The sequence below is a fragment of the Xiphophorus hellerii genome, chromosome 2 (genome assembly GCF_003331165.1).
Source record: "Xiphophorus hellerii strain 12219 chromosome 2, Xiphophorus_hellerii-4.1, whole genome shotgun sequence".
NCBI lineage: Eukaryota > Metazoa > Chordata > Actinopteri > Cyprinodontiformes > Poeciliidae > Xiphophorus > Xiphophorus hellerii.
In genome coordinates, this window is record NC_045673.1 from 16,521,632 (window position 1) to 16,538,571 (window position 16,940).

At 38.4% G+C, this 16,940-nt stretch overlaps 1 protein-coding gene across 1 annotated transcript; it reads right to left on the reverse strand.

Annotated features, from left to right (window-relative positions):
- Nucleotides 1-2,690: 2,690 nt before the first annotated feature.
- Nucleotides 2,691-15,279, reverse strand: tmem86a (transmembrane protein 86A). The gene is given in 4 exon segments (XM_032585377.1): nucleotides 2,691-8,142; nucleotides 8,144-8,205; nucleotides 9,226-9,490; nucleotides 15,109-15,279. Coding segments are annotated over 4 exon segments (714 nt in total). The 5' UTR covers nucleotides 15,130-15,279; the 3' UTR covers nucleotides 2,691-7,776.
- Nucleotides 15,280-16,940: the final 1,661 nt, after the last annotated feature.

The following is a 16,940-nucleotide window of genomic DNA, read 5'->3' on the forward strand; positions in this document are numbered from 1 at the left end:
ATTGGTAAAAATTGTTGAGTTTTCTAGGGAACTTTGAGATGAAGAGGGATGAGAAAAATAAGGATAAGGAGTAAAGGAGGTAAGGATATAGGATGAAGGTAAAAGAAATAAAGGGGATAAGAATGAGGAAAAATATCTCAGTGATAAAGGAGGCAGAGCTGAGCAATAAATGGGGTAGGGCTGTGGGATGATTGATGAAGAAAGAAGGGATGAATGAAGTAGGGATTATATCCTTCATTTTATTAACTTCATTTTATGAAGGGTATAAATGACAAACATAAAAATGAGTGATGAAGGAGGTAGAAAAAAAGGAATGAAGGAGGCAGGGATGAAAGATAAAGGCAGTACAAAGGAATGTGGGAGAGCGACTCATCTTGCAAAAGTATCCCATTAAGATAAGATATGTCATTCTATTACAGTAACAATTTAGGCCTTATATAGAGTCATTACAAAGTCCAGTACTATGAAAAAATTTAAACACTTAGTTATCTCTCCACAGCATTTCTTCTAAATGTTCCTGGTAAACAAGAAAGTACTTGCTCCATAACAAGAAATTTTTTTGTGGTCAATTTGTGTTCTGGTCATTTTCTAAGTCCATTAAATCTAGTTGAAATGTAACAATGGCCCAGAAAACTACCAAGGTTTCAGCCACTGTCAATATTTCTTTGAGCTTATTTATGATAGAGTAAGGTATTATTATAATTCTGATTATTATTGTGATAATTTTTATTATTGTCATGATTACAATTATTATTATTAATTTATTTTATTGGTCCTTGATAATTAATTAAATGGACACTAGATGTCAGTGTTCCATTTCTGTCTTCAGTTGCTGATTAATGCTGCATATTGAGGGCTGTTGCCTTTCCAGTTCTTGTCTAACAGCATTTTCTCTGTCAGATTAGATACAAGACTAATAAAGTAGAAAAATGTAAGTCTGCATAGAAAACCAATGCAGTAATCACTAAGTATGACAAGGCTTTGTTCACTCTGCCATTAAAGTCAGAAAGACCGTTTTACGTGTTTTTTTATTCTGGTTTCTGCAAGAACTGCACTTAATAGTTCAGACTAGACTAGTTTCTATTTCTATAGGAAATAGTCTTGTGTCATCAAGTGACCAAACAGCTGAGTTGAATTCAGCACGTTTATTCCTACAACTTCAGAGTTCAGGACTGATGTTCTTCTGATCTGCTGTGTTCTAGGTGTACGTATAAATTGATGGATTCTGTTGTGCTTGTTGGCGTCTCTAAAAGCCATTACTTTGAAAAGAGGCCTTCTGCTCCCTAAGAGTGAGTTTGTTCTGGTATTTAGCTGTCAATCTGGGAGAGCAAAGTTACTCCTTACATCATTGGTCCTGGTTCCCACTGCACCAATTCTAAGGACCCACCAGAGACTGGTCAAGTAAGCTTGCCAGTTCAAATCAATTAAGCCCCAAAGGGCGTCTCTGGTACCTTCCGGCTCTTCGGTGGTGAAGAATAAAGTGGAAGTGAAGTGAAACCTTGAATACAGAACCTGGAGACTGCTGCCCAGGGGGAACAACATACAGGAGTGTTGTGTCAGAGCTTAAGATGAAAACCTTTTAGTTTACTTGAGAATGAGATTGTTGCATTAAACACACATGTTCATTATGTGTTTTAATGAATTCACAAGATGATAGTGTGTTTCACAAAGAGGTCCTTACAAAGAAACATCTGTGAACCACTAAGACTGGAGTTCTTTGATTACATGACTTAATCTGCACCTGAAAGGCAGACATTGAAAAGAGTGAAAGGGGACGGGACAGGAGTAGCTTAGATGTTGGAAAAACCTATTTGCTACCTTTACAGGTTGTGCAGACACACAAAGACAACCTAGATAAATACAAAACTTAGTTTTTGAACAATGGTTTCATTGAATAAAGACAAAAAGTTAGCCAAGCGAACCAGATCCTATTTGAAAAACTAATTACCTCCGATCCTAATAACTGGGTGCACCATTCATGGTGGGAACTGCTGTGGTCAAGATTTTGAGATTATTGCCAATAACTCTTAATAATAGTATTTTTGGCCCACTGTTCACTGCAGAATTGTTTAATTTAAACCCCATTAAAGGGGTTTTGAAAATAAACAGCTTCAGGTAACAACACAGTTTTGCAATGTTTTTTTTTGTTAATGTTTCTGTTCTTAAACATCTTTTACTCTGGGCACAATATGTTGTTTTTAGGGATCTTTTAGTTTCATGAATTTCAGTTTAAGTGATATGTTTTTACAATCTAGTTTATGTGGTTAACTAAAACTGGATTTTGTATTTATTCAATTAATCTCTGTCTCAATTTTAGTTAGATGACATGAAACATTTATGTGCGTCAGATATTGGAAAAACAGAACAAATATGTAAGTGGCTAAATAGTTTTTCACATCGCTGTAAATAGAAAATGAGGCCATAGAGCAAGAGTGAGGGAGTCCCAGGTTTCAAGGGTTAAAGAGTGCTGAAAACAAATTTTCCACCTCAGTGGGACAACAGAGCGCAGCAGTTACCAGAACAGAGCTTTCTGTTGTCCTAAAGCCCTTTCTGCCATCATGGCACTTTAGCAGCTGAGGACCAGCAGCTTCAAACAAAACACAAAACACTGCAGTTATAAATATCAGCTGACATTTTCAACGCAGAACCTCTTGTTTCCAGGAAAGAACAAAGCCCAAATGACATTATGCTGAAGTTGCATTGCAATTGCATTTATTTCTCCAACAGATATTCACATTCATTGCAGAGTTTCACAACAGCAAACAAATTATAGAATCTCCACAGTCATGGGAAAAAAAAAAAAATCAATCTCAAAGTGAAAATCCAGGACAATAAGTAAACTGTAAGAAATGATGCATGTTTATTGGCTTTAATAACTATTTTTGTTTGTTTGTGGAAATAAACATTGACGAAATTTATATTTTAGGTTCTCACTTTCTGGAACTGAAAGGATAATACTTTAAAGGAAGTTGTACACATTAGGGTTGATAACACTTCAAAGGAAAAGAATCTTCTTTTAAACTTACTTTTCTTTTTTTAGCTGTTTTCCAGCAAAAGAAAAAAAATATGTAGATTGTACTTTAAATTGATAAGGTACACAAAAAAATGTCTGTTTTAAGATCAAGTTTTAAAGACTGACTGGCCTGGATATAAAAAAGTGCAGCACACAGCAGCTTGAATACAAAGAGAAGGTGGCATTTTACATACTTCTCATAAACTGGTGCTGGAGAACTATCATCATAAAACCTCTGGGTGTTTAGTGCTTCAATCACATGGAGAACATATTGAATCTGTCATGCAGGAGTAAAGACAAAAAACTTTCCAGCTCATTATATTGTCTGTCACCTGCTGATGGTCATGAGCACAGTGAATTAACAGCAAATGTTTCAAAGTAAAAATGACAAGAAAATTGATTAAAAACACAGACGAAAGAGAAATAGAAACTCAAAGGATAGCATTTTTCAGAACACACATATTTTTACAATGCAACAGCAATTGGTTCCAGCTTAACTCAGGCCAAAAGCATTCAGACTCTCCCAGGTCTCCGTCTGTCTGTGCATGAAAAGCTGAGAACAACAGTGTTGTTGACAGAGCGGGGTAAAGTGATGCGCCTGCTGGTCTGCCACCTGTGGGGGAACAGGATGGGAGCTAACCTGATGGATGGGAGGGAGACTCTTCCCGCTGTGTGTCATATTTCAGCAGCTCACCTTATTCCAAGTGAAATGCCGCTCAACAATAACATCCCTGGGGCAAAGGATGGCCATATGCAACGCTGAGCTGAAGACAAAAGGGTGTTTGATATGTGAGATCCAGTACTATGAACAGTTTCTTGTTACTTCTGCCTCAATCAAATATACAGTGCCTTGCAAAAGATTTATTACCTCGATAAAAATGTTCACGTTTCATGTTGCAACAAGAAACCAGAGTATTTTATTCAGATTATATGTTATAGACCAAAACAAAGTAGGTTATGATTCTGTGAAGGTGAATCATAAATTTATTTTCTAAATTTTGATCCCACAAAAAATATGAAAAGTGTGGTAAGCATATGCATTTGGCCCCTGTGACCCTAATATAAAATCCTTTCCTATTAGCTGCCTTCAAAGGTCATGTTATTAGAAAAGTGATCTTGCATCTGAAGGTCTCGGAGGTTTGCCAGAAAACATTAGAAAAAATCTTGGCAATCAAGGAGCAGACTGGACAGGTCAGGGATAAAAATGTGGAGAAATCTAAAACAGGCTTTAAATTATATGAGTATCTCCAAACTTGCAAAATGTGGCAGCCAAGAGCAAGAAAAGCATGAATTAGAGTGATTTGCTTCATTCAAGAGGTCTCTGATACCTCCAGATGAGCTGCAGAGATTCACAGGTCAGTGTTCAAAATGCTAACACTCTGGACCCATCATGAAAAATGTTGGTGGTAGCATTATGCTGTGGGGATGGTTTGCTGCAGAGAATCTGAATGGACAGGAAGATGATGGGAAGAAAATAGAAATCTCCGAGGCAAATTGGAGGGCCTGCAGGAGGTTCATTCTCTCTTCATAAGTCAAATAACCTGCAGCAAAGTATTGACCCGATGGGGCTGAATAGATGTTGATGGCACAATTTTCTGATTATTTGTAATCACTTCCTGTTTCAACTAAATCACAACAACACAGCTTCCTGTTTGTCAAACACGTCAAAAACCTCATCAAAACATACTGAGTTTTGTGGCTGTTATGACAAATGTCAAAAGGTTCAAGAGGTTTTAATACTTTTCGAAGCATTTGATGACTCAATGAAGATTTAAAAGGACAAGTTAAACATGACCACTCTTTAAAAATACTTGTTTCAAAAGACATATGCTTCCTCAAGAATATTTTAGAAATACTTCAGTGAATCGTGCCTCTAGCGTGGGACCATTCCAGAAGAAGGAACAAAAGTCAGACGGCTTTTTCTGGCTCCGTACAAAGAAGCAGTGCTTACATAAATTGCCCACACACTGAGGATAAATAAGACTGCCTGGCTTAATATTACCAGCCCCCTCTTCGTTCAACTCGAGGCTGTATGCTAGAATCATCCGTGTTATCCATCTTCTCTACTTCACTTCTTTATTCACTCCACTTACTCTGTCTTATTAGGACGGAGCAGGCGGACTAATGCATGTCTTCTAGTAGACCTCTGATAGCTTCTAAGCGCAAAGGTTTATTTTTATCAGAGTGGAAAACTCTGTGCAAGAACTCTGCAATGCCGGGAGGATTAATTAAAACATGGAACACAAGACTAGCACTCATATGTGCAGAGCAGTGAAAGAGATTGGCAGACAAAGCAGAATGATAGTGCTGACGAACGCACTGACACGGCGGAAGGAGATTGAGGAACTGTCTGATAAAGCAGTGATCAAAAATGGCTGCTGGGAACTGGTGTTTTTCTTGGTCAGGCATCTGTCTGCAGATCTCGTTACGGTGGCTCATGTGATGCAAACATATTTTGATGTGTGTTTTTGATGATACTGGCAGCTCAGTGGGTCATTAACCCAGAATGAGGAGCAATCATTTTCCATGCCTGTTTATAGTGTAAACAGTCTTCACACAGGTTATTCCATGTCAGCCTTTGTAATCCTCTCGGTTCCTAAAGCATATTCTTACAGGACAAAATGTGATCTCTCATTAGTTCAGTCAAAAGTTTTTTCAGAACTTCTGAAATGATGACAGCTCAGGTGGGAGAATCTGCTCACAGGGCAACTATTGGTTGAGCTCCCAAAAAATGAAATTCAGTTAAATCAAAAATACTTTGTTTCTCAAGGAAATTAACTTAAATTAAATTGCTGGTGGACGGGGTGATGGATGGAGTAAAATTCAAGATAATTCTGGAAGCAAATCTCTTAGATCGGTTGTAAGAAAATGGACGTTCCGAACGTGGGAGAGAAAGCTGGTAGAGAAATACACTAGAAGACTTTTATGACATAGATATGTCCTTCTTAGTGTTAGTCTGTCACATAAAATCTATCCAAGATTCGTGGTTGCAAATATGGAAAATTTCAAGATAGTAATACCAAGGCGCTGCATCGTAAAGCAAAGTACGTCCAGAAACAGAAACAGTAAAGTCCAGAGTTTGGATCTGTTCAGCCAAAACTAATCAAAACTGACAGTTTCTGTGACCTATATAATATAGCTACAGTTAGAAATAGGAGTGAGTAAAGAAAGAGAGTTAAGAGTCTTTATACGAATACTTGAACATACCCAGTGTGTCTGTTTCATCTGTCGTGTCACAGTATTTGAGCTGAGTCTGACTTCCACTCAACAGTTAAGACAAATACACTCACACTCTAAAAGGCGTGCAAAAAGGTAGAGTTAGTTCAGTAAGACACTTCAAAATAAAATAAGTTAAAAGAAACAACAGTGGGGATGAAGGCGGAAAAAACTACAATTAGTCTTGTCGAGGATAAGCTGTAGTGGATTTTTCAGAGATTTCCTGTGCGAAGGAAGAATCTGGAATAATGGGATAACTGTTCCTTTGCACGACAAGACGCTTTCTCTTGTCTCCCTGTTTCTGCCAAGCCGACCCGCACTTTTTTGTTTACGCCTTGCATAAATCTGTGTGCATGTCGTTACGAATGAGTGAATGCCTCCATAGTTGCAGACTCTGCCGGCAGAGTTTATCAACAAAATGAGTCCAGCCAGCGACAAAGCCCTTTCTTTTTCTGTTTTCATAACACGGCCATTAACAGCACGGGTCAGCTGATTGAGTCAGACAACAAGACCCCCAAGGAACCTCCCTAATAACTAAGTCAACATGATGTGCTAAGTGTCAGGTGTGGTGCTGTTGAAGGTGTAACTTCTATATAGGTGATGCATATACGATGAAACATGTTGCACCTGCAGGACCTTACCAGCAGGGCCAATTAGATCCTAAAACAGAAGGATTGAGCTTCCAAAAACAACATGTACTACTCATCTTATTTTCATCTAGTCATTCAATGGGGTTTTAAAGGAAGAAAAAAATATTCTATTCATTTAAGCAGAGTCAGTCGGAGTGTAAAGAGCATATTTAACCAAAAGAAGAGAGGTTGTTACGAATGAAATGAAAGGGACAGCAGATAATTAATTAAATAGGTATGTACATGCCCTTAGCTCCAAGATTAGCACCCTTAATGAAGAGGGACCTAGAGCCACAGATAAGGGCAATGGTTTGTATAAAAAATATCCCTTTTGGAAGAATTGACATGACTAAAGCAAAAACAAGAAATGCATTGGTAAATTATCTTAATGGACCACTCAATGTGTGGCGTTATATCTGTATGGAGACTGTGCGTCAAAGCACTGTATGGACAGTGAGGTAACAGTGTAGATCAATCACAAAACTGCAAACACACACTCACAGAAAACCACTCTCTCACACACACTACTTGTAGGTGCCCAGGAACTTGCTCCCCTTAAATCAACCTAGTTGCAAGTAAATTAATGCGTTCTATAGAAGGATATTAATTCTACACTTGCCTTCTTAATAACTTGGTTGAGACACAGCATTTTTTAAGGTTTGATTGCACTCGAGAGAGGCTAGAGTAATACTACAGTATCTTCCTTATAAAGAGATACATATGAAACTACCATACTAGTGGGATCGCAGGAAGATCATCGTGTAGCGGATCAGTCGCCATGATAACAATTGTGTGGGAGCGCCACACCAAGATGAAGGCTGGGGGTTTGAGATCTGGCGGTGAGGTGCGTCCATGATCACTCAAGGCCGGAGTTGGAGCCATCTCCCCAGCCTCGTGTTTTCTGGAGACCGCGTCACCTCATGTTCTCTTCCGGGAAACCTCCGCATCCTGGCACTCGACGGCGGACAGAGCTATTAGCATCTGGGCGGCATAGTAGGTGGCCATGATGATGGCTCGGGAGTGGGGCACGGGGAAGCAGAACTTGTTGACGGCGATGGTGAGATCAGAGACCATGAAGAGCACGGCACCCAGGCAGGCCGACAGCTTGGTCCAGGTCCAGAGGTCGTTGGTCAGCTGCAGGCCCGCGATGGCTCTCCAACCCATAAAGCCAATCAGAGCGATGTAGACGGCCACCAGGTAGGTGAATGGTCCAGACAGGTAGGGGTACAGCAGGAGGTAGCACAGGGCGGACACCGCAGTGATCACCAGGCCAGCGCGCACAGTTTATTGGCTTCATCCCAAAGGCGGATGAATAAAGAATGTGGGTGATGGCGAACATGAGAAGACCTGCAAGGCATAGAAGAAGCAGAAGAATCAGCACTTTCAACAGAATAGAAAATTGCAGTTTTGATTGACTCAAAAACACTCCAAACAGAAATGGCTGGGGGTGGGGGGTTGTGTGCTTTTTACAAACACTATATTTTATAAAATGTTGCTGTTGAAATCCATATGTGATCGCCCAGTTTTGACTTCATTGCCAGTGTATATTTGCTACAAAAAAATCACAGCTGGATTGCATCTTCTAATCATGCAATTGAATGAGTTACTTTACTGGGTACACAGGAAAATGTAGTAAATAAACCCAGATGTAGTGAGTTTTTGCAAAGCAACCAATAGTTGGTAATCAAAATGAAAATTTTAACTTCGCCTGTCTGCAGCTTCTGAAATGTAAGGATACTTCAATTTTTTTCACTTTTCCATTAATGTTGAGTTGCTTATTTGTGGGCTGGAAATAAAGTGGACCACCATCACTCAGCACCCAACACTGTTAGAGCTTGATAGAAATATTTTGCTGTTCATCACATGGGGCTTATTTTTCCTTGTAGCAATCCGTAAAGCAGTGTTCTTGACTTGTACTGTCAAACTGAGATTTTAATCTTCAAAATAAAAATGTGGCAAACCAGTAAAACCAGTCACAAATACAGTCGTTGGTATCACTCATGTTAATATTTCAGACAATCTTCATTTTCAGTGTCACGTGTCTGGGTCTTCTTATATGTACTCTTTATCTCGCTTAGCTGGTTTCTACTGGACTTAGGTCTGATGATTGTGATCTGTATCTCAACTGGTCAAAGCACATATTTCCAATAAAGGTTCCAGTAGAGTTTAACCAAATCTAAACATCTTAATGTTTGTGATGATGGGCTAACTTTTTTTTATCTGAAATCCCTCTTAAACAACTGGTTTGTTTACAGAGCAGTAGTTCAAACGTTTTACAGAGCAGTAGTTAGCTGTCCGGCAAGGAATCATGTTTGCTTTGCCACCGTATCATCTCTGTTAAAAATATATTACAGCTATTCTTCTCACCGTGGACGAAGTATCCCTGCTCCTGCCAGATGAGAAAGGCATCACCCAGAGCAGAAAAGATGAGGCCAGCCAGAATCTTGCGGGCGCTGGAGTGAGCACCGAGGAAGCTGAATCCATGAGCCAGCAGAAACACCCACAGGCAGAAGATGGGCAGACATTTGATGAGGGCACTGAACCAGGAAGGGCTGGAGGTGGGCAGCCACAGAACGAAGTAAACACAGGTTGCCTTGAAGAACGGCACCAGTTTGGGACCTTCGCTCTTCACCTGGAAGGAGATTTAGCATTTAATTATAACAGAAGTGGCTAAAACACTTTTTTTGAGTGTGACGTACAGAAATTGAACATTTTTTGTCAAAAAAAAAACATTTTTAAAGTATCATGGGTTGGGTTGAAAGTGCTTAAGTCATGTTTGGTTTTCATAAAATTCATATTAGACATGCCCGTGTCTTGTTGCTTAGCCTAAGAGCTAAAGGGGAAATGTGCAAACCTAAAAAGGAAATGCAAAAGTCTACAGCCACATGCCATTGACTCTAAGTAACCTTTTCTCTTTTTATTTTTTGCCATACAAGTTTTTCTATCTTCTCCTTTTATCACTGAAGTTCTTAAGAAATATATTCAGTCTCATGTTCCAGTTCCATTATCAGTCAGATTGTTTTTCCTGTTAAAAGAAAAAAGGCCCAGCAGGATTAAAAAGCATAGACCATAGAATGTTCTGGGAATTATTCTCAAGCCAGAGCAGCGGACAAACACGAAGTGGAAAAGTCGTGTTGAGAGGAAAAGGAATTAAGTGAGGGTTCACTGAAGCAGAAGTAAAGAGGATAAAAGTGGGACAAAAAAGACAGATAGGAAAGAAGGGAGAACAGTGCTTGTGAAAAATGAATGACAAGACAGGGCAAAAGATGTTGATTTGTAAAAGGAAAACTGCAAGAGTTCAAATAAAGGTGAAGAAAAAGAATGATAAAAGAAGGACCAGGAGGTCTTTCAGGGTAGGAGTACAATATCAGCTTTTAAATGGCAGCTGGGGGAAATAGGAGGTGAAGACGGGAACAGAAGGTGAGAGAGAATGAGGGGTTACTGTCGGTCATACAGCCTATTCTCCCAGAGGAAAGAGAGGACATAGATTGCACAACACCTCAATACAAAAGTGAACTAAATTACACTACAGGATGGGGTACAATACATGAGATTGCCCTGGTGTGTTTGACATATCTAGCAGCCAGCAGGAAAACAACAGGAAACAGACACACACCTTAACATATGTCCACAAACATGCTAGAGCAAAATTACAGAAACCAGCATGAAGCTGACACTTTAATTAAGAATAACAAGGAAGCATATATGTTGTACAGAAATTTCTACAAAAAAAAAAAAAAAAACACACAACTTTTCAGAGTTTTAGATCAAAACTAAAAGCCGACTTATTACTTCAGCTTCTTTGAAGCAAAAGAAGGATGAGGAAGCTTAAAGGTCCTAAAAGCAGGACCTTTTATGAAGCTTATTACTTCAGCTAAAAGGGCACCAGCCTTTCTATATGCTTAAACTCAGGTTGTAAAATATGCTGCCAGGTCTGCAACCTGTGGCTCCAGCAAATAAATTATACAGTCATGTCAATATGGAACAAACACTCAAAGGGAGGTTGGTGATAGCTAATTAAATCCATGCCATGAAGAATCAGGGCAGTTCTTAAGACAAAAAGAGGTCCAACCTGATAGAGTAAGATGTACATAACAAAGTGGCAATAGGTTTTTTATTTCTCTGGACTTTAAAGGGTGAATGATCATATCTAGGATTTCTTATTCTTATTTTAAATAAGTACAATTCTGTGCTGAAACCAGTTATTTAATTATGCTGAAATGCACATTAAATAGTTTCTATTATGAACAATGATATTTGAAAAAGAATGATCAATCTAGGTTAAATATCTAAATTATAGTCTTTCCTGTCAGTTTTTCAAATTAATTTTTTGAACTTCAAATTTACAGAATCAATCAAGTTGCAATTTTCCAGACAGAAGAACCCTGGAACTTAATTTGTGTATTTATTTGAGATATTATCAGATTCCTGGAAAAGCAGGTGTAGCAAGTCACGGGAGCTAAGTCACATCTCAGCATTACGAACTTTGCCGTACTGTGCGTGAGAGTCCATGTTGTGGCTATCAAGGCCAAAAGGGAGACGAACGGAGACATAAACAGAGTCAGTAGTATCAGACTAGCCAACATCACCGCCATGTTTATCATGTGTCTGTACAGCAAAACCACAACATATTCATGTTGCACTGTTTGTCATTCATTAATAAGCAATAAGTAATAGTGTTTTGCTTGAGATAAAATACAATTGTATGTGTTTGGTGTTAAAAGGGTGAAAATATAGTTAAGAGAGGTAAGATATATATTAAAAAAAAAAAATTCAATAAAATTAATGAATCTGAATATCCGAGAAGAACGGAAAAATTACTGCTTGCTAAAAATACAAGCAGTATTTTATATATTTATATTATTTCTCTCGGGACTGATCTCGCTTTTCTGTTCCGAGATTTCGGTTAATACTGTTGATATTGTTGATGCCGTCTCAACGTGTATAAATTAAAGTTCATCGAGATACAAAGTTTGTCTATCTACAGTTTTACTTTCCATGAGACATAAGTTTGTCTGTGCGAACCCTGCAGACAGAGAGGTGTTAATGACAACAGTTAGTACTGTGAGACAGTCGTCTGTCATCTGTCTTAATTTAGACGCGAGCAAAATGTATATTTTTACTACTATGTAGACGTTTGATTAATGACACAATAAAATAAAGTTTGTTGCTGTACAGAGGTTGCTTTGACACTTACAGCTCCATCCACATTACTAGAACCAGTGGAAAATATGTTTTAAAAAATCTTAAAATAATTTAAATCAAAGTTATCTAATAGTGTGATTAATTTTAAACAATTAAAAATGCTTCTGTTACATTTATTTAATAGGAATTTTAAGATGTGCAGCACTGATGCACCTATTAAAATGTACATGCATAGTGATTGTGTTAAAAGTTATATATTTTTACATGACAAGATTATATTAAATACATGAAAAGCTTAATTTATTTTAAAGCCTGTTATACATATTTACCAGGGATGTCAATAAATATTAATCTACATGGCAAACACCTGTCTCCCTGTTGACTGTTGATCCATAACACTGTTAATGATTGGCTTGACAGTTACATGAAAGTCATGGGATATTTTGGTGGAGTGATAAACCAGGTGGAACGTCCACACAAAGTAAAAATGTCCAATAACTGAGATCCATATTTCTTTTTTCTTTCTATATTTTCCAGACGTGTGCAGGTTGTATTTCTAAGGCTACGTGAAACAACAAACGATGCAGGTTACAGGTTAAAAAACAAACACTAAACAGAAAACCTAAGGACACAAATGAAAGTTATTGACAAACCATTATGTCCATGAGTAACTTCTCTGAGGTCTGATTTAGCCTGGAAGATTTAGCCCAGGAACAAACAAGCAACTATCATAGCAGCCAACACAAACTAGACGCTCTGAAGTGCCAAATAAGATCCATCCAGGATGGCATCTACCCAACCACTGTGGGTGTGTAACATGATACACAGAAATATTTAAAGACACTCAGATACTCAATCTGGAAGAGAGCAAGTGTAATACAAGTAAGAACCCAGCAGACACAGCTGGCATTTTAATCATATGACAATGCTCATTTTCAGAAAGACCATTTTAATGCAACAAACACTTATTACTTTTATGTTAAGGATGTCTAGAAAATCACCTAATTAGATCAAATGGATAATGATGGTCCTACAAAAAAAATTCTTGGTGACAGGGGTGGAAATATTTTTCCATGAAACTGTGTTTGATTTGATGCAATCTGCAGAAGGACAAAAACTTGATGACTTCCCTTATGAGCACACAACAGTTGGTTTGGCAGATGGTGCCGAGCATGGCAGTGTTTATCAAAACCTAGTTTAGAGACAGAAATAAAAACAAGGGCAAAAATGTAGGTTCCTTTGCACACAAATGATACAAATGATGACATTTATGGGATAATAAACACCTTTATATGTTTCATTTGACTTTGATACTTTTCATTTTAAGAGATTAACAGATGCAAAGTTTTGCAAAAGAACCAGTTCCCCTTGATGTTTTTCCCCAATTTGCTGAAACCACAAACTTGAATATATACTGTAAGTAACAAGTAAGTTAAAGATGATTACTTGTACCTACTGTATGTATGTCTGTGATTTAGATCAAATAAAGCAACATATACGTATGAAGTGAAAGGAAGATGACTCAGTTTTTTTGGCAGTTTTTTTTAGAAATAAAAATATAGACTCTGACATCTCTAAATAAAAACTAGAACACGTAACGGCCCACAGAGGTCAGTTAGCACATAATTCTGTTGTATTGTGAAAACCTCGGATGATTTTGGGGGAACACTGAGTGAAGAAATGATCATGAAGACAAAAGAACACAATGTAATAAAAAGTTGCGGAGAAGTTTAAAGGTAAACTGAAGGCATTGTGGTCAAAGGGAACAAAATTAAAATTTAAAAAAATAAATATTAATAGGGGCAGGAAATGTTAGACATGGGAAGATGGATGGAGCTACAGTACAGTTTAATCCTAAAAGAAAACCTGGTTTAAGCTGCATATGACTTGGGACTGTGGCGGAAGTTCACCATACAGCACAATGACTATAAATATACAGCCAGCATTGAAACAGGATGGTTTACATCAAAGCGTATTGTGTTTTAATAGTGCATTCCCAGGCCTGACCTTCATCCAGTGTGGAGATTTGAAAATGATTTTCAGAGGCACTCTTGAACAGTTCTGGAAAAATTTGTCTCTAGATGTTCGATGCTTCCCCAGAGTACTGAATGCCAGGCATTCAGTTGTTTTTTTTTTTTTTTGTAAACAAGAAAACAACAAAAAAAACATTTATCATTATCCTTCCACATCAAAATGATGCACTACTTAGAGTATGTGAAATTAATACAAGGTTAAAAGAATAAAAACTGATTACTCTTAAGTCATGTAAAGTTTTTACTAGTAGTTTCCCTTTAAAGGCTTTGAAAACAGTTTCAAGGGATTTTCATGGAACTGCAGCTGCTAGTTTTTATAGGTAAAACTGCCGACCTGCACAGCATCCTTATCACTCGTAGGCAACTCGTCTGTATGGCAGACATTCCTCAACACAGGCTTCCCCTCACACATCGGGGTTTACCACAGGCCAAGACACCCCATACCATTCTTCAAGGCCCCTCCACACGGGGTAACATTTCATAGTGGCTCTTTCAAAGTAAGGAGAGGCTGGGTTCGCGTACATTATTCATGGGCGTCTTGTTGTTTTTTTTGTCAAAATAAAACGATTTCCCGGGTTATGTCGCCACGGAGGAGTCGGCGTACAGCTGTGTTAAAGCAAAGGCGATGGAAGGAAAGCCATATGCGGTACTGCTTGGCGCATGCGTTTACTGAGGGATACAGGAAAGAAAATAAGGCAAAGAAAGGCTCGACGGAGTCACATGATGAGGCGCTTTCTTTCTTTTTTAGTCGGGGGGTGCATTCTGAAATATGAGCAATCTGCTCAAAACTGACAGAACCGCTGCAACGCCAAAATGACACATGAAACAGATACGAGGAAAAACACAAAGTTTCCGTCTTGTGTTTCCAGAACACATGCAGGAACTACATTTCTATTATTATTATTAGCGATTAAATAATCATGCAGAAAGCATGCGCCGACTTTCCTAATCTACAACATGCGCTGAATGTGCCTGAAACAGAGGATGTTACGCTGTGGAAAATAAACTGACGCTGCTTTTTTTTTATCCATACGTGACTGTTTAAAACGCCGGTTTTGACGCTGATACTCACCACTGTTACCGGAGACACCATTTCTCCCCTGAAGCTGTCGTGTCGATTGAGAGACAAAAGCAGTTTAAATATATCTAACCGCTTTTTAATTCGCTTGGATCTCCTTGTTTGCGCAGCTCTGTCAGAGGGATGCCGATTGTTTTTGTCCTCGATCCTGTGGGCGGCCCAACATCCCGGAAGGAGGGAACAGAAGCACGTTAACGGTGGGCAGGCCTACAAATTTGACCAATGGGAGCAGAGAGTGGTCCTAAAATGGGCGGGTCCAGTCGTTAGAGACGTCCTGATTGGAGGAGTCAGAGTGGTGTTTACATATTGAAGCAGATGGCCTTTATTTACATTTTCAGAAATTGAGCTTTTCGGCATCAGAGGCTGAGCTTATAGTCGATTTTGTAACGCAATCCTTAGCTATGCTGGGCTAAATCGGATCAAGGAAAGATGTCAGATGGACAAACCCATCATAGTGCCATCCCTATGTTTCACAGAGAGGATGGTATACACTACACATAACGCTTTGGCTTTAGGCCAGAAAGTACTTTTTTTGTTTTATGTACATGAACCACCTTCTTTCACAATGCTTTTCCACGTGACTTATGGCGTGATAAAAGCTCCATTTTGAATGGGATCCTTTCAACAGTTTAACATTTTTGTTAATCTTCCATAAAGGCCAGATTTACGTACTGCATAACTAAAGATCTCGCAACAGGTCCTTCCACCTAAGTTGTGGATCTCTGCAGCTCCTCCAGAGTGAACATGTACCTCTTGGCTGCGTCTCTGGCTTATGCTCTTCCTCAGACTGTCACTCATAATAAGGCTGCACCCAAAACTAACTTCTACATGTATTTCATTATGCACTGTTTAACAAGAATATACAACCAAAGGAGGCACAGATCCTGTTCTTCCAAGCATTTTCTTCCTCAACATTTAGTTTCAGCACAAAATTTCAAACATATACAAGAAAACTAATTAGAAACAACTCCCTTTCAGATCAGTAGCTCTCTCCTAAACAATTACCCTTATGATACCCATGCAGCTGACTGTAAGTCACCCCCCACCACAACAGAGCTTTAAACTTTCCCACAGCTAAATCCATGATCTGTCTATTGTTTCCTTCTGTCTTCATGATGCTGTTTCCATACTAATGTCCTCTAACTAACTTAAGAAATACTTACAGAACAACTGTATTTAGACCAAGAAAAAAGAATGTGAGTGGAGGGAGTGTCAGGTTTATTTTATGGCATCCTGACAGTGATATGATATTATTAATATTAAATATACACTTTATTTACCTCTTCTTTTGAAAAGTTACAAAGTGTTCCACAAAAAGATTAATGGAGAAAAGATTATCAGCAAAGAGACTGTATCTGACTTCAGGGGTCAGAGGTTAAGATAAAATGGGCCCTGTAATGGAACTAAATCCACGCTCCCTTTGTCTCAAACTGTTACCTAAATACTAACAGGATGCTACATGCTTAGGAGAAGTCGATAAGTCTGAAATTTATTTAGGCTGTTGCTGAGCTGAAACAAGTGAAGACTACAGCGAATGAGCTCAATCTAGAGGATTTCAGAGGTCAGCGGCAAAAATGGACTTAACTTTGTGTTACCAGTTACAAAAGTGAAGCTTAAGTGTGTGCATAAATGTAAGTGTTCTAGTCAATGCCTTGAGCTGCTTACAGGTTTATAAACAGATTAATCTGAAATGTGATTATTGGAAGAGTAAAGAAGCAAAAACTCATTTCAGACCCACAAATCGGCTTATTATTTATTTATTTATTTATTTATTTATTTATCCATTCCCTTAATCTTTGATTTATTTATTACTTATTTTTGACAGA